At 43.9% G+C, this 18,435-nt stretch overlaps 1 protein-coding gene across 1 annotated transcript in view; it reads left to right on the top strand.

Annotated features, from left to right (window-relative positions):
* Positions 1 to 5,015: 5,015 nt before the first annotated feature.
* The window catches only part of P3H2 (prolyl 3-hydroxylase 2), a 156,663-nt gene continuing 143,243 nt past the window's right edge, over positions 5,016 to 18,435 (top strand). The window contains exon 1 of the mRNA XM_047788757.1: positions 5,016 to 5,679. Within this exon, the coding sequence (XP_047644713.1) occupies positions 5,206 to 5,679 (474 nt within the window). The 5' untranslated portion in view covers positions 5,016 to 5,205. The remainder of the gene's footprint in view (positions 5,680 to 18,435) is intronic.

Genomic DNA, 18,435 nt, shown 5'->3' with positions numbered 1-18,435 from the left:
GCCTCTGCCCACTACCTATGGTTTTACACACACACACACACACACACACACACACACACACACACACCCCTTATCCATATTTCTTCTGCAGAAAAATTTTATGAGTCTGTGACTCTAGCTGAATGAGGAGCATAAAACAAAGTTGGTAACTAAAGAAGAAATGTGGTCTGTACAAGTTTAACCAAAGCAGAAATTTGACAGGAGCTGGGAAGATATTTTAGGCCTAGAAAGAGGCAGTCTAGTGAAATGGGAGAAATGCTATTCAATAAGCTTCAGTTCTGGCCCCGTAACTTGCAAACTAACCTTTGACAAGTCACCCCTTTTTTATAAGCCTCAGCTTTCTCACTGGTAAAATCACAATACTAATGCCTTCCTCAGAGACCTTTCCAGTTAAATTACTACATGTTCATGAAAAGAGCTGGCGTGGTACCCAGCCCACTGAGTTAGGAGAGGCCTGCCTATTCTCTGGATTTCAATCTAAATTGTGTTTTTAGCTTAAATTATTTGCAGAATAATTATTATTCTTTATTTACTTTTTTTTCCTTGTTCAATTAAACTGTGAGCCTCCTGAGGAATGAAGCTGGAACGGCTCCATGACAAGAGTGTGGGGACAGAGTGTTTGCAAATGTTTTATTTGATTTGGAATTTTAAAAGCTCAATCACGAATTAAGGTAAGCACAGGGACAGAGCTATTAAGGAAATTGGAAAGGAACAGACAGTCCTGGAATGTGGCAGCTCCTGTTTGATTTTAAGTATAAGTTAAATATTAATTTTTCTAAAAAAAAAAAATCTCCCTTCCTCCAGGGAGACCTTTCTCTCTCTCTCTCTCTCATGCCGACAGATTGTTGGTGGCTTGCCTTTCACAGTAACTTATTTGGAGAAAAAAAATCTTCAGATGATCCTCCTTGAATAAGAAAAAAAAAAAATCTTCAACACAGCTCTCTTGTCGCCAGCATCAACATCAGCTGAACAGGCCTGGGTTGTTGCATAGTGAGAATTATTCCTTTCATTTCAAGGGAATCAAAGATGTTTGGAGCAAGCAAGAGCCCTGGTTACACAGGATCAAAATAAACTAATGTTAGACTTGCTTAGGGACAGTGTTGATGGAGTCTACTGCTGTAGTCTGAGCACCCTTTTTTTATTATTCCATAAGGATTTTGCAGAAGAAAGTCCGCTTTGAAAAACTAAACTGATTTGGGGAAAATAGAAGCATTTGAAGACCTTCCTTTTTCTGAATTCCTTCCTGCTGGAGGTTCCCTAAAGCATGGGGTATCATGATACTGTTGACTTGTACACAGATGTCAAAAAGAAACTCAAGCTTCTGTCAAGATTTCTTCCAAATACAATAAAAAAGCAAATGATTGAAGCTCTTTGAGAGCTTTTGGAAGAATTCGCCTGTGCATTGGCTGTTGTCTGAATCTGCAAGGAATGGGAAACAAAAGCGAAATTGCACGCTCCAAGTTCATACCCATCTTACCAGCAATTTCAACATCTGTTGCTTCCAATGTCTCCTTTTCTCAAATCATTTCTTTCTTTCTTTCTTACTTTTGTGAATTTTTATTTTTTTCTCTCTTGAAAAAATTTATGCAAAGCCACCGTCGCCAAATGCTCCATGACATTCGATGTACACATTTTATATTTTGGTATATGAAATTAGCTGTACTGCTCCTAAAACTGCCTATCTATGTGGTCTGTGGGCCAAGGTTTTCTCATTTGTAAAATAAGTGTAGTGAGTGAAACTCATGGTGCCCAAATTATGTTCTATCCCAGGGTTCCTCAACTTGGAAACTGTTGGTACTTTAGGCTGGATAATTCTTCTGTTGTGGGAGGCTGTCCTGTGCATCAAGTTACGATTAGCGCCTTCCCTGATCTCTACCTGTTAGATGCCAATAGTATAACCATTTTCTGTCTGCTGGTTATGGAAACTGAAAATGCCTCTCAATATTGTCAGCTGTCTCCTGGGGTGGAAAAGGTCACTAACTGAAGCTGTAGTTCTCAAGCTTTGGTGGTTAACAGAACCCCTGGGGAACTTGGGGAAAACATGCAGGCCCAGACTTGGTTTTATTACAAAGCTGAGGCCTCTGTGGTTTTTCTTAGTGGTTTGGTTTTTTTGTGTTTTTATTTTCTTTGTCTCTTTTTTTTGTCTTTTTAGGGCTGCACCCGCAGCATACGGAGGTTCCCAGGGTAGGGGTTGAATCGGAGCTGTAGTTGCCGGCCCACATCACAGCCACAACAACTCAGGATCCGAGCAGTGTCTGCAACCTACACCACAACTCAGGGCATCTCCAGATCCTTAACCCACTGAGCCAGGCCATAGATTGAACTTGCGTCCTAATGGATGCTTGTCAGATACGTTTTTGCTGAGCCATGACTTGAACTCTGGCTTTTATTAGTTTTTAAATACATAACAAAGTTTGAGTACCACAGTTCACAAGGAATTGTATTGATGAAGTGGTTCTCAAAGTATGATTCTTGTACCAAGGACCTCAGCATTACCAAAGAACTTGTTAGAAAGGCATATTTAAGGCTCCACCACAGAATAAATGAAACAGAAACTCTGAGATGGAAACCAATTGTCTAAGACATGGCCCAGGTAAAGAAAAAATGCAGTCTTGGCACACCCAGAAAGACATTCAGGAAGATGAGAGACCCAGGGAGGACTGTCTTTCTCAACACAGAATTGTTATCATCATGCAGAGAGCACTGCCTGGAATCTGCTTCTCTGTATGGCTCTTATCATCATCTGGTTGTTCAGAACCAGCCTTAAAAGGTAGATCAGTTTGTCCTTCTTGGAGATGGGAAGTCTGAGGGATGGCATGTCTCAGACTCATGGATCCTCCATGGCACCTGGAGCCCTGGCTCATAGACTTACTCTTTGGGCTAAGGCGTTGGTTGTGGACTAGTGGTTCTCAATCTCCTCTTCACAGTAGAATCTCTTAGGAAACATTAAAAAATCTCAATGCTCAGGCCATACACCAGACCAATTAAATTAGAAGCTGTTAGAGTAAGAACCAGCTATCAGTATTTTTGTCTTCTCAGACGATTCCAGTGTTCAAGCAAATTTGAGAAATCAATTGAACATTTTCCATAAAGTCAGGGTTGTGCAGAGAGAGAGATGAGGGAGTAGGACATGCAGAAAATTTGAAAGCACATGTCAGTTTGGGGATCAGCAGAAAGTTCGGTATGGCTGCCACCTGTAAGCTTTTGATTCTGTGCCAGTGCCAATTCTCCCCCTAAGATTTCTTAGATCCTTCAACTAGAAGCCAATTTTGCAGGCTCTGCATTTCTACAGCACTTTGAACCCAGTCTAACAGGTACCATTTCTCCCTTGTATTATGGTCCTAGTACTTGATGTTTATCTCCGACACAGCACTGTGAGCTCCCAGGGATAAGGATTCTGGCTACTTTGAGAGTAGGTGTCCAAAGATGTGAATTTAATTGATATATATTAAATGATAAGGAAATATCACAGAATTTAGATACTCCACAGCAAAGCATCTTGGCACTTTGCTCTCCGTCCCACTCCCACAGCAGGACTTCCTGGCTAGTGTGCTTCAAAACCCTCCACAAGTGGATTAATAACGATGGACCTCAAAGTCTTTATCTGAAAAGAGAAACAATCCTTAGAGCAAAAGTCTGGGCAGGAGACCCAAGGGCAAATTCTGGATTAGTGAACATTCAAAGTATTCAGTACATACCCAGCTCCAAAGTGGAGCTTTTCCATCAGTTAGGATAAGCCAAATGAGTGTGGTTTGCTGGAGAAAAGTTAATAAGAGCATGACTCTTTGGGGGTCCTTGAAGTTACAGCACCAAGGCTGTTTATGGTCCGTGTGGTCAAATCCAACACAGTTAATGAAGGAAGGAGCACAAAACTCTGGCAGTCTCCTGGGCATTGTGGTGATTCCACACAAAAGCCTTCTATGGAAGAACTCACATCAACTGCATGATAAGTGTTCTTTCCTGTTGCCCTTCCCACTTGCTCACCAGCCTGTTGGCCAGGGAGTCTTTGATAAAATTGCCACAAGCACTAGGAGCCCACAGGAATGCTTATAAGAGGAAGCCTGGAATCAAAGGTCCAGTGCATAAGCGCTCAGGAATCCTTGTGAGAGTGGGAAGCCAAGGAAGACGAAAGAAGGGAACACCTTGGCTCAGAAGGTATTTACGACAGAGGAGAAGCAGAGGAACAGGAAAGCCTGAGCTAGCCCTTTGGAGTTTGGCAGCCACTTCTGTCAGGGTTCCCATTCCTAGATTGATGCTCATTGCTTAAGTCCCGGGGGATATTGGATTTATTAAATTGCCTCTTTGTTTAACTCTTACAATGAGAATTTATATCTGAAAATATTTTGTCGTGTTGGGACATTGGTATACTGTAGGAGATGAGACTGAGGCTCCTTTGTGCGGGATCACAAGGCTGATAAACTGACAAGCAGGATGTTAAGTATAGCTGCTCCTTCCTGCAATAATTCTCTCGGTCCTCTGACATCCTCATCTGCACAGAAAGGTGGGCTATCCATTGTTCCCTTGGCCCTTCCCCTTTTCCCAAGGCACAGACACAACCAAAGTGGGATGAGAAGGCAAGGGAGGACTTTCCTTAAAGGAAGCGGCCCTAAACTTTGATTCCAGTGGCCCAAGATTGAGTCCTTCCTTTGTCTTTTCACTGTTCTATAAACTTGGACTAATCACTTTTCTCCACAAGCCACAAGTTTCCTCACAGCCTGAGATGGAGCTTCAATGCTTCACGTGAAGTCGAAAGGCTTTGCAAACGTCGGACAAATTGCGGAAAACGATGAGAGCCCTCATCTCACTAAGCTGCATTTTCTTCCTCCCTAAAAAGGGAGTAATCATATCCATTCTGAAAGGGACCCCACTTCAGGCTCTGCTTGCCCGCTGGATCCTCAGCGGCACTGGCTCCTTGGCTGGCACTGGGGTGTGCGGCCCCTGGCCTCCTGGCGGCTGCGAGCCACTCGCGAAGGCTCCGGCAGCAGGAGGAGCATGTGAGCTGTGGGCGTCCCTTTAAGAACGGCCGGCCGGGCCGGCCTCCGCCTCTCAGTTCGCCGAGCGCGGCCGGTCACCTGAGGCTCAAAGGGCAGCCGCTTGGCGGCGGGGCTGGCGGTTTCGCCCGCAAAGCCAAGAGACCGGACTAGGACACCAGCTGCCGGGAGCCGTCTGAGTGCGGGGCCGGCCGGCGCCTGTCCGCGGCAGAGGATGCGGGAGCGCATCTGGGCGCCGCTGCCGCTGCTGCTGCCCTGTCTACTGCTGCCGCCGCCGCTGTGGGGTGGCCCCCCGGACGGCCCGCACCCGAGGCGGGAGCCCGAGCCCGGGCCTCTTCAGCCCTTCGACCTGCTCTACGCCAGCGGCGTGGCCGCTTACTACAGTGGGGACTACGAGCTGGCCGTGCGCGACCTGGAAGCGGCGCTGCGCAGCCACCGGCGCCTGCTGGAGATCCGCGCGCGCTGCGCCCGCCACTGCACCGCGCGCCGCCCGCTCGCGCCCCCGGGCGCCGGCCCCGGGGCCGAGCTGCCCTTCTTCCGCTCGCTGCTCGAGCGGGCTCGCTGCTACCGCAGCTGCCAGAGCCAGCGCCTCGGGGGCCCCGCGTCTCGCCACCGTGCCAGCGAGGATGTGCGCAGCGACTTCCAGCGCAGAGTGCCCTACAACTACCTGCAGCGGGCCTACCTCAAGGTACCCAGAGCGCACACTTCAAGTCTTTCGCGGCGCCGGGATGCAATGGAGCCCTCCCCCAGGACTCCTGTCCTCTGGCCGTCACTCTACTCCTTAGCGGGTCAGACTGGGTCTCCTCTAATGGTTCTGTCTAATGTGTGGATCTAGCCATCTGGTGGCCCGTGTTGTGTAACCAACACTAGATGAACCTGGGCAAGCCATTAGCTCTCTCAGCATCCACTTCCATCTCAAAAAGGGGACTGTAGTGATAAGATGATGATTCCAGTGCTGTCTGTACGTTGGCAGAGCCGAGTCCACTATAAGGTCTCTGGGCTTCATTCCTTGATCTAGCGTCACCCTGGTTCTCTTCCATCTCCATTCATACATCCTTTCTATACTCGGGTGTGCACCTTTTCTTTGAAGTTTAAAAGAAAGCATTCTGTGAACGGCAGAGTTTAAAGTAGACTTGTTCTGAAACCAATTCCTCTGTCTTTTCCCTTGCACGTACAAAAAGAAAAAAAAAAAGGATCTAAGTTTAAAGAGAAGGTATGCGTGGAAGAGGCGAATCTGTGTGAGTCAGTCTCACCAAAAGTGTCTATCTGAAGTTCTGGCTCTTTCTCTTTTGATAGAGGGCTTCTAGTTTCTGGAGGTAAGCATTGGAGTGAATTATTAGAGGATATCAGAGGTCCTCTTCTGGTTTTATTTCTGTATATTCAGCTTGCCTGAGGTTAGTGTCAGGCAAATAGATGGGAAAGTAGACTGTATGTTTTGACATTTTCCCCACATTCACAATTTTGAAGATCTGTGCGGATGCTTTGGCAGAGAGCATTAAGCCTGTATGCCTCAATGCCCCACTCTCACTCATCCATATTGCTCTCAACTTACACCTTCTCTCCCTTCTGCCTTTCTATGTCAATATATCAGTGTCTCTTCTGCAGCTGTTGGAGAACTGCCAGCCAGTGGACCCGGCTGCATTTCAGGGGTGGTGGAAATACACACCATGTACAGATATTCAGATGCCTTTTGTAGCTCATGCGGCAAGGTTTCTGCCCTCACAGTTGACAGGGCTCTCTGGAGATTTGCAGTTGTTGGTGGAGTTCAGGAAATCGGAACTGTAACTAACACTTAACTCCCAGTGCTCTGGCGAAGGTGCTAGAATTGGTATCTTGGGTAAGAAATAGAGAGTCTGAAGTGGTCAGGATTGGTCTTCTACTTGCTTCTGCATCCTGATGGATATGCTGAGGCATGTGTTAAGAATAAATCTGCTTTCTTTTCAATGAGTGGCACAGTTTTTGGTCATCTTACAGAAGTCAGTCAGTAGTAGGTAGAGAGGACCCCAAGTTCCTGACAGCTGAAGATATACTAAGCTAGTTCCCAGAGCAGAACGTGGGTGGTTGAGCTTGGTTCCTGTAACACTGTCTTCCCAGGAATCTCAGATGTGAGGTAGGCAGTCCTGTTGATTGTTCTGTCACACATCTTGGGTACATTCTCCTTTCCCAGGTCTGGAAAAGGAATGCACATTTATTTTCCATCCTATCAAAGTAAGTAACTATGAGGTGACTCTCAAATATGGGTTTTCTTGGTTCTGTAATTAAGCTTTCTTCACTGCTAATGTTCCCATTCACCATTCTTCTGCTCCCATCTCCAAGTTGGAAGTCAAGGAAGATAAAACTATAGGTTTAACATGCCTCAGTGTTTTGCAATGAATTGATGACAGGAGTTAGTCACTTGTGAGTTCCTCTGTGGGTGAACTACTGGGTGTGGGCTGATGAACTGATGAAGCTTAAGAAGACCTTTCAAAACTATGTGAGTTCATGTGCTGATGTCTGTTTTACCACCTACATTTCTGAGAGCAAAACAAATCTTGCACCTTCTCCCTGTTCACCTCCACTCCAATAGGTACCATTTCTTGGATCTGTATAATTGATAAGGAAGACATCTTTTTACCCCTTTAGAAATTCATTTTTGATGGGCTGGAGTTTGCAGGAGCATCTTTATGAGCATCAGATAAGGTGTACAATGGTTCCTCCTTTCTTCCCTGCAAGAACTCCACAGTTTTAACCTTTGCTTGACTTCTTGGGAATTTCACTCATAAACAGATGCATACATACACAGACACACAAACACATACACACTCTTTGAGAGTAAAACAAAACTCTCAAATAATGGTATCTTTGGGCTCTGACAGATTTGGTGGCTAAAGTGTTCGTTCTCTAATGATTGAAATGTTCCCTGCATTTGCCTGCACATGATAATGGTACTTGGTGCTGTTGCATTCCTTTGGACATCAGTGATCCAGTTTGTACTTGAAAAAGATAATCCTGGGCCAGATGGAATTCAGTGATGACTGCAGCCAGGGTTAGAGAACTATGAATCCTGCAGTCCAGTCAGAACTAGCAGGCTTCCTAGAGATAAAGAAGTACATTTATTTCAGCGAGGGGTTTACAAACTATAGAAGCTCTTGGGAGATGCTGCTCCCCTGCTTCCCTCAAGTCCCAATTAGTGAGCCACTGATGGAAGCAGATTCTTTATGCTTGACTGTTGGAAGGGAAAGATTGAGAATTGTGAAATCCGAGGCCCCACGAGATCAATTTCTCATTTCACAGATGAGGAAAGAGAGATCCAGATAAGGAAAGGGGCTCACCCAGTGTCACATATGATTTGATTTGATGAAATGAAAATAGGACTTGGGAGTCAGGGGTCTGGGCCCTGCCAGTGATGGACCAGTCTTGTGTACACCCACTGCCCCATGGGGTCACCTCAGGCCCTAGGAATGCTGAGGCCCCACGACTATCCTGTGCCAGATTTGGACAGCTCCGAGGATGAGTCAGGCTTTGTCTTGTGAGGTAACAGATATGCATTGAATTTATCTTAAGGGCTGTTCTATAGAATCTTCCTTAAGGCCTGGCACATTAGGAGTTCGTCTCCAACAGCTATAAGGTGGTAGTTCCACTTAGCTCCCAGCCACACTTTTTTGGTTTAAAGGCAGGATGAGACTCTTCAAACATTGAAATTTTAGCATATCAGTTTGTAAGATATAACTCATGATTCAAAGCCTGAAATCTAAGGTAATGCTTTTAGCAGAATTGTCTCTGCTTGGAAATCTTCACTGGTTCCCCCTTGCTACTGTATTAGCCCATGGTGTCCAATGCAGCACCCCCAGCCTGGCTGCCCCTGAACTTTATAGCCCAATGTCCTCCCACTCTGCCATCCTTTAGCTGGAGGGGACAATGTCTACTTGATCATATGTGCCTGACACTTTTGCACATCTAGGCTTCATTTATTCTTCTTTGGGAGGCACATATGCTCTGGAATGCGATTGATCTGGGATCGAACTTTAGCTCTTCAATCTCTAGCTCTATGACTGTGAGCAAGTCACATGAACATTCTAAGCTTTAATTCCTCCATCTGCAAAGCGGAGAAATAATAGAACCTACCTAATGGGTTTAGGTTTAAGAGAGGATTTATGTACAGCACCCAGGACGGGACCTGTTTCTTCCTTCCTTCCTTCCTTCCCTCCTTCCTTCCCTCCTTCCTTTCTTTCCCTCCTTTTCTTCCTCCTTTTTTCCTTTTCTTTCTTTCTTTCTTTCTTTCTTTCTTTCTTTCTTTCTTTCTTTCTTTCTTTCTTTCTTTCTTTCTTTCTTTCTTTCTTTCTTTCTTTTTTTGCTTTCTTGCTTCTTTTTACTGCTGCACCTGCCTCACATGGAAGTTTCCAGACTAGGGGTCAAACTGGAGTTGCAGCCTGCTCCATAGCCATGGCAATACCACATCCGAGCTGCATTTGTGACCTGTGCTGCAGCTTACAGAAACGCTGGATCCTTAACCCACTGAGTGAGGCCAGCGATTGAACCTGCATCCTGAAGGTCATATGGGAGGTTTTAACCTGCTGACCCACAATGGGAACTCCAGGACAGGGCTTATTTCTGTTTTCAGAAACACTAGAAACGGGAATTCTTATTAGCTGTAATAGTAGATTTTTCCCAACTCCTTCTCTGTGCGCTCAAAGGGTAACTATTTTACCACATATGTACCTATTTCTGTGAGGCCCTCTTTCACTGCTTCTGTAATCCCCAACAGTCCATTATTTCTCATGCTTCTGAATATCCACAGTAAAGAATATGTTCCTCTTCTGTCTTGTGTCACTTTTAATCTTGTTCTGGAGAGATTCATCTATTTGTTCGTCACTTATGTGAGCTCCTTGAGATCAAGAATGGTGATAGTCTGGAGTTCCTGTCTTGGCTCAGTGTTCAACGAACCTGACTGGTATCCATGAGGATGCGGGTTTTATCCCTGGCCTTGCTCAGTGGGTTGGGGATCCAGCATTGCCATGAGCTGTAGTGTAGGTTGCAGATGCGGCTCGGATCACTATTTGCTGTGGCTGTGGTGTAGGCCAGCAGCTACAGCTCCAATTTGTCCCCTAGCCTGGGAACCTCCATATGCTGCAGGTGTGGCCCTAAAAAGGCAAAAAAAAAAAAAAAGAATGGTTATAGTCATTGTTGCACCTCCTAAAGTAGGCATTCCCAGATCTGCAAGACTGCTTGATGGATGATCATCTGGGCATTAACACTATGATTTAACATTAGAAATTTAGATTCAGCAGGTCTGAGTTGAGTTTCAGCATTGATAGTTCCCCCCAAATACCTGAGACAGGGGGCAGTAGCAGTAAATGCTCAGTATATGCTCATTGAATGAATAGCTTGGTGCCTTGTATATGAAATATTGTTGAGAAAGATTTCTGTGTGGTGGCAGGAAGTTTTCTCACATTAGTTATTTGGTTTCTTGGCTGGTCATTTGGGGGAGAAAGTTAAGAAGGACTGTAGATTGCTTGGCTTTTCACTCTTTTCTGCTTGCAAGTTCTGGTAAATGTTGCAAACCTCCTCTCCCCACCCCCACCCTGCATCTTTTTTCCTAATTTAATCCTTATTTCCTAAAACTCTGCTTTGGAAAATTCTTGACACACTGTGCCTGTTTTATGTACATTTGTGGAATTTAAACAAATGCAAGAGAGCTTTTTCTTTTTTCTTATCTGTGTACTTTAGAATCAGGCATACTTTGACAATATCTGTTTTTCTTTCAGTGTTCCCAGACATTTAGTAAAAGGAAACAATTAAAAAAAAGACAACCAGTGCTGTTTATTTACTGTTTTACTTAAAACAAGCTTGCCCCTCCATGTTTTTTTTGTTTCTCAGATGGTGCTTTGTGACATTTGACCTTTGTTTTTCTTCTTAAGATTAGAGGGAGGTAAAAAAGGAAATGCAATTAAGTTAAGGAATTCTATCTCCCTCCTGGAGTCATCTCCCTAAACTTTTTCTCGACCATAATTTATTTTATTAGTGGTTTCTAGAAAAGAAAAAAGGAAGCACAAGGATTTTCTTCACTCTTACTCGGCTTTATCAGCTTCTTTCTCTTTCTAGATGATTGCCTCAAAAAAAAAAAAAAAGTTTGAAACCTAGGCCACATGGTATGTGCATGATATATATTCTGTTAGTTCAGAATTAAAAAAATAACCTTTCCCAAATCCCATATTTAAATCTCTTTTTACTTGTATGTAGACTATGTACATTTTGTCCTCAAATTATTTCAAGTAGGAAGTTGTTTTTATGTTTTCTTGCTTGTTCTGAAATTTTCTAGTGGTTATTTCCTCAAGGGATGAGGCTTTTTTTTCCCTTCTTATAATTGGTCATCTTGTGTTTGTGTCTGTGTGTGTGTCTGTGCTTCAATCATCCAAATCCACTCGTCATCATCTTTCCGTCCCACTCCTAAGAACAAAAGCAAAAAGAAAGGAAACTTGGGAGAGCCTTTAGGTAGCCACCTTTTAGGTCCCTTAGGTCTAATGCTAAGGAATTAGAATTTCAATTGTTTCTTCCTATGATGTTGACCATTTAAAGGCTCCGCCTGCTCTTTGTCAATCATCCATTCTGACTACAAAGAGGAAGTGCCACAGCAGCTTAAAACTCAATTAGATGAGGGGAGCAGTTGCTTACAAGTTTTTTCCTATCTTAGTCTGGTGAATCAGCGATTCCTTTACAGGTTTTAATAAAAGAAAGTAATAACTACTTGTCCCTCTTCACAGATCCCATCTCTGACAATCAAATGCATTCTGTTACTAACATCATTTGCTCAATGAGAAACTACAAAGGGATAGCTGTGTGGAATTCTTTTTAGGAATGTTAGATAAAAATGTCAGCTTGCTTCATGGATGGAGCTTGATAAATTCTGACAGGTTTGATCTAAAATGAAAACTCAATGCATTTGTTATAATAATGATTCTTTAGTCTTGCTTAGGAACTGAGTAAACTGGGATGTCTTAGAATCCCAAATTTGAGAGAGCTAGAAGGGCCTCCAAGAGAGCCTCTTGTTCAACTCTCTCTTCATGATTAAAAAGCTGGTTTGGGCCAGTGAAGTAGGGGTGAGAGAGGGAGGGTTAAGTATTTTGCTTAAGAGATGTGGTCTTGCAGGGGTGAAGCGTGATGATTATTAATACTGCAAAAATACTCCAGCTTGGACTTCCCGTTTTGGCTGAGCATGTTGTGAAGCCACCTAGTATCCGTGAGGACATGGGTTTGATCCCTGGCCTCATTCAGTGAGTTAAAGATCCAGTGTTGCCATGAGCTGCATCGTAGGTCATGGATGTGGCTCAGATGTGGCATTCTTGTGGCTGTGGTGTGGGCCAGCGGCTGCAGCTCTGATTGGACCCGTAGCCTGGGAACTTCCATATCCAGCAAGTGTGGACCAGAAAAGCAAAAAAAAAAAAAAGCTGCAGCTTGAAGGACTTTTAGAAATCACGACATCTATCTCTGTAACTTAATAGCAGATGACACTGGCTTCAGCGGTTCCATGACAAATCAAAGAGGGTCAGTAAGTAAGTAAGCTGGGTCCAGCATGTAGAGATTTTAATTTATAGCCCAGGGCTCTTTCCAGACTCCGTATAATGGGCATGGCTACCTCCTGAGGGGCAGGCTGTGAATCAGCAGTGCCATTGAGACCTGCAGTGGACCTGTTGCCTTCAGAGACAGAGCAGACACAGGGCCCAGCTTCCTGGACCACCCCTCCCACCCTGTATTTTCATTCACATGATATGTGGGTCACTTAGCCAAGAGTCACAGTTGTCTGGTGGAAAATTTTGCATTTCTCATTAGGAAAAATACTTTCTCTTGTCTTTTTTTCCATTCAGCTTTTCTCCTATAATTCTTGTTCTGTCCTTTTATTCATCCTTTCTTTCCTGGTGTCTGACTCCCTGGCTATGTAATTTCCATTAGAGCTGGCCCAAACACATCTTAAAAAAAAAAAAAAAAAACTGACTAGGAGTCAGCCTTGTGTGTGCTCTGCTTTAATGCTGTGTGTATGATTTTCAGGTTTTAGTTCTGAAGAGGCCTGCAGGCTATAGTTAGGAGAAGCTGATTTCACTTGACCACTCCCCTCTCTGGCTGACTTTGTTTTCTGGTCTTATTTCTCGCTTCTCTCTCTCCTTTCCCATTCCTTGCCCTGTTGGTGTTCCACCCAGTGAAGTTACTTACATCCACAAAGGAGAGGTTGAGGGGATCAGTTCGAGGGAAGAGAAAGCAGGTTGTGGTAGAGGTACTGGTGTTCATAAAATGAAGCCATTAGAGCCTCTTATGTAATTTAATTTCATGCACAAACACAGGCATCTACTTCTACGAAACTCTTTTTATGTCCCTTTCTCCCATATGACTTGTGCAAGAGTTGGGCATATATTGGGATAATTATTCATTTCCCTCTCCTCTCAGCTCCCCATCGCTCTGCAACTGCTCCCTGCCACATTCATAGAACATCTGTGTTACCATCCTCCCATTTTAGAGGTGGGAAAATAAAGTCTGAGAAAAGAATCATCCAAATGTATCCAGCAATTTAATGGAAGAGCTGGCGTTAGAATCCAAGCACCCTGAGTCCCACCTCTGTGACAATGCTGATGACCACTATTTGTAAATGCACACTGAAACCACACTCAACAAAAATGAATATGAAACATATAGCATGCCTCTTACATTATTTGCCAAATGGGATAGACCCTGAAAATAAGAGCTACCTTATGTGGGTGTTATTCCTTGCCCCACTTATTCTGCCCACCTCTGGGAAAAACGCAGAAACCGGAACCTGGATTCATGATGTTCCTTCCCCAAGAAGCCTAATGAAAATGAATGAGGCAAAGAATCTCCTTTGGAAGGGAAACAAAAGTGTAAAAGCTGGAAAGAGGGAGATCCAAGAGGTCAGATTTTCCAGAAGTTCATGTCTATCAGAATGATCCTGCTGGAATTCATTATCTGCATGTCAGGGATTCAGTTTTTGTGCAAGTAAAGGGACACTGCTGAAGACTGAAGTGTGATTATCCAGGCACTCTTGGAGAGGGGTGGAGAAAAGCCAAAGAGATAATAAAATAAATAGAACTGAAACAAAACAGAGAAACTGTTAACAAACCCTGAATCACAGGAAAGTTAATTGAGCCAATTTTGATTTATTCTTCCTACTCGAATGCTAAATTTTTAGTTTTTACTCTGCCAAACTCAACAGGTTTGCATGAAGAAATCAACACATCGTTAGGACACCAGACACAGTGAATTACCTTAAAATCAGATTTGGTTCTTTTCAAAAATGATCTCAAATTATAGTATCAAAGACTCATCCAGAAGACTATACAAATTATTTCCCCACTGAAGTTGGAACTATTTTTGAATAATATTTTTTTCAGATTGAATCCAGGATCAACACCCAGCATTTGATTGTAGCACATGGCATTTAGAAATGCCGACTGGGGAGTTCCCGTCGTGGCGCAGTGGTTAACGCATCCGACTAGGAACCATGAGGTTGCGGGTTCGGTCCCTGCCCTTGCCGTGAGCTGTGGTGTAGGTTGCAGACGCGGCTCGGATCCCGTGTTGCTGTGGCTCTGGCATAGGCCGGTGGCTACAGCTCCGATTCAACCCCTAGCCTGGGAACCTCCATATGCCGCGGGAGCGGCCCAAGAAATAGCAACAACAAAGACAAAAAGACAAAAAAAAAAAAAAAAAGGAAATGCCGACTGGGACAGAAACTTTCACAGCCAATCATTGTTTCTATAGGATGACCAAGGGCTCAGTTAGACAGTGGAGTCTGCAGGTTTTCGAGGCATTTGAGCTGGAGTCTCCACCTTGACTTATTGATATTTGGGATGAATAACTCTTCGTTGTGATGGGCTGTCCTATGCATTTTAGCATGATCTTTACCTACCAGACAGAAGTGGCGATACACCTCACCTGGCTTCTAAGCTGTGACAACCAAAAACATCTCCATATACTGTCTCTTGGGGTCAGAATTAGTCCAAATGGAGGACCGCTGCTTTAAATCTGTAGCCATACTTAAGATAACCAGATGTTAAGATTAGACAAGTACAAAACAAGTTTTTGACAACATATGCTAGGTGGCAATGTGCCCACTAATGAAGCATGATATTTATGAAAACATTTGGTGATAGCGTGATACCTTTTATAAGGGGAATTCTGTTGGAAATAGAGAATCTTTCTCCAAGATGCAAATCCCTGAGCTCATATCCCTTAACTGGTCCTCCCTTGTGGCTGTGCTAATTCAGCTTATAGGAAAGACCAGAGGGTCTGGCTTCTCTCTACTCATCATCTGAACATGACAGGACAGGTTGCTTTAGCAGTACAAACTAACACCTGTTTGTTGTGAACTCCATACTCCAGAATTATTATGTTTCTTATTCAACTTGGAAAGTACCCAAACTCAATCATTTAAAAATAATCCACTGCAACTCTTAGTTTCTTGGAGTTATCTCTTTATCACATATCCTCTCAGAAAGTAGCTTGATTCAAACATAAACTGCCATCTTATAGAAGGCTGGAAAGTACGGAAAATGAGAGGAACCCAGAGGAAAGAGGAAATAATTGAAAGAGAGAGCATAAACCACAAATATTTATTTGCTTTTTTTTTTTAGGGCTGCACCTGTGGCATATGGATCCAGGCTAGGGGTCGAATTACAGTTGTGGCTGTGGCTAGGTAGGCAGGATCTGAGCTGTGTCTGTGACCTACACCACAGCTCACGGCAATGCAGGATCCTTATTAACCCACTGAGCGAGTCCAGGGATCGAACCTGGGTCCTCATGGATGCTGGCCAGATTCATTAACCGCTGAGCCATGACGGGAACTCCAGACAACAAATATTTAATTCTTAGAGTTCTGGAGGCTGAGAGGCCAAGATCACAGTGCCCATAGATTCAGTGTCTTTGAGGTAACCTAACACGGCAGAAGGGGCCAGGGAGCTTTCTGGGGCTTCTTTTTTAAAGGCATGAATTCCATTCATGAAGGCTCTGCTTCCATGACTTAACCAGCTCCCAGTGCTTGCCCTCTAGTACCCTGAGGACTAGGTGTCAACCTGTGAATGTTGGGGGGACACAAACATTCATACCATAGCAGAGAGATGCAGAAATAGAGGGAGAAAGATGGAGAGATGTTGGAAAAAATTAAGTAAGGGAAGGCAAGAATTCTAAATCAGAGTCCAAGCAGGGACCCGCACATGAAAGGAGTTGACGGGAATCAAACACGGACGTTGCACCCTCTGAAATCCATGTCTCTGTAATAAAACAGAAGCAGATGATGGTCCTTCTTCATTCCTGTAATTCCATTGGCCCCATACTTGGCTGAGATGTTTCTGCCTTGATAAAGCCCACAGTAGCAGAGTCACTCAGCTTCCTGTGTGAAACAGAGAGGGAGGGAATGAATCGCTTTGGGGGAGATTTCACATGCAGCTCACTGAATATTTACCAAATGTTAAGGGAAAATGGAAATACTATTTTGCCATTTCATGTCTCTCTGATATCTCAGGTATAGCAAAATGTTCTCCTTTTCTTCATTTTGCAGTAGGGACCCTGAAGCTTGGAAGGTTAAATGGTATGTATGAGATCATACAGCTACTGAATAATCTGAATCTGAATCCGAATCCAGGTTTTTCTGATGACAGAGCTGAAGCTCTCCTTGACTTCTCATAGCTTGGGTTTTGACATGAAACAGACCTATATTCAAAAGAGTCCTACCTTTTATTAGTTGTATGACACTGGGAATGTGCACATATATGAACTTGAGTTTCTTATCTGGAAAATGGGGATAATCATACCTGCTTCACTAGGTTCTTTTTACAAGTTAACAAAAGAGGCAATAGGCTCACCTAGGTCAGCGCTGACACAGAGGTACAGTTAACCCTTGAACAAGATGGGTTTGAACCACGGGGGTCCACTTATATGTGAGTTCTTTTCAATAGTAAATACTATAGCATTTTATTATCTCCAAGTGTTGAATCTGCAGATGTTGAATGGTGGATAAAGAGGACCAAACTGTAAACTATATGTGGATTTTTGACTATGCAGAGGTTGGTCCCTTAACCTCCCATGTTGTTTAAGTGACAACAGTACTGATTCCTTGCCTCATAGTTGCTATGCAGACAGCAAATTTGCAGGGGACTAGGAAAGGCAAAAAGCATAGTTAGGTAAATATGTCTTGATAAACTAAGATGCTAATTATATGCACAGTAGGTAGAGAAAACTTTGGGACTCACAAAACAAGAACTTGAGGAGTTCCCATTGTGGCTCAGCAGGTTAAGAACCCAATTAGTGTCCCTGAGGATGCAGATACAATCCTTGGCCTCGATCTCTGGGTTAAGGATCTGGCGTTGGTGCAAGCTGTGGTGTAGGTCGCAGATACAGCTCAGATCCAGTGTTGCTGTGGTTGTGGTGTAGGCCGGCAGCTGTAGCTCCAGTTGGACCCCTAGCCTGGTGGCCCTAAAAAGAAACAAACAAACAATAACAACAAAAAACAAACAAGACCTTGGCCTGCTTAGCTACCGATTTTAAGTGGAATTCTCTATACATTGGAATGTAGGCTTACCAGTCTTCTTTTACCATCAAACTGAAACAGAAGTCATCTTCTTAATGAGAACTTGGGACTGTTTTTTTGCTGCTTTGAGAAAAGCCCTTTTGCTTTCTCTCCATTACATTCTCCAACCCTCTGATTTCATAATTTCCATGAGATTGTAGCCTTTTCTTTGTGTTTTTCAAGAAGTGGACTCTGTTCAAACACATTCCAAACCTTCGCTGTTTCCTATTAACAGATAAAATCTCTTCCCACAGACCGACACATCTTGGGAATTTTAAACCCCTTTAAGCCTCTTTACCACCCTGATCTCAAGTACTCCTGGGAGATGACCTAGGGTTGGAAATCCACAAATGTCTCTTCATCACAGGCACCAAAAATAAGACTGCTTCTTGTATAACAGTCAAGTAAATGGGAGAGTAGCTGAAATAAAAGTTAGGAGTCCAGGAATCAAGCAATTTAGGCCCTGCCCCCAGTTCTGTCACTAATGCCTTGAGGTCTCCATTTGGACAAGGGCAGAATTGGACCAGATGGTGTATAAGAACTCTTCTACCTCTACCAGCCTGAGATGCTAAAATACTTCAGTGAACTGGTACAGTGAGCCAGCAGTTACACAATGAAAGGAGAAATGATAAGATAATGTAATGGAATACAGAGTGATAGAAAGGGGACAAAGTTGTTTAAAAGGACAAAGGGGTCATTCCCATTGTGGCACAGTGGAAACAAATCCGACTAGGAACCATGAGGTTGTGGGTTCGATCCCTGGCCTCACTCAGTGGGTCAAGGATCCGGTGTTGCCATGAGCTGTGGTGTGGGTCAAAGACACGGCTTGGATCCTGAGTTGCTGTAGCTGTGGCTGTGGCATAGGCCGGCAGCTACAGCTCCAATTCCACTCCTAGCCTG

The sequence above is a fragment of the Phacochoerus africanus genome, chromosome 1 (assembly GCF_016906955.1).
Source record: "Phacochoerus africanus isolate WHEZ1 chromosome 1, ROS_Pafr_v1, whole genome shotgun sequence".
Taxonomy (NCBI): Eukaryota; Metazoa; Chordata; class Mammalia; order Artiodactyla; family Suidae; genus Phacochoerus; species Phacochoerus africanus.
The sequence above is the reverse complement of the archived record's forward strand: the minus strand, read 5'-3'. Positions and strand labels throughout refer to the sequence as shown.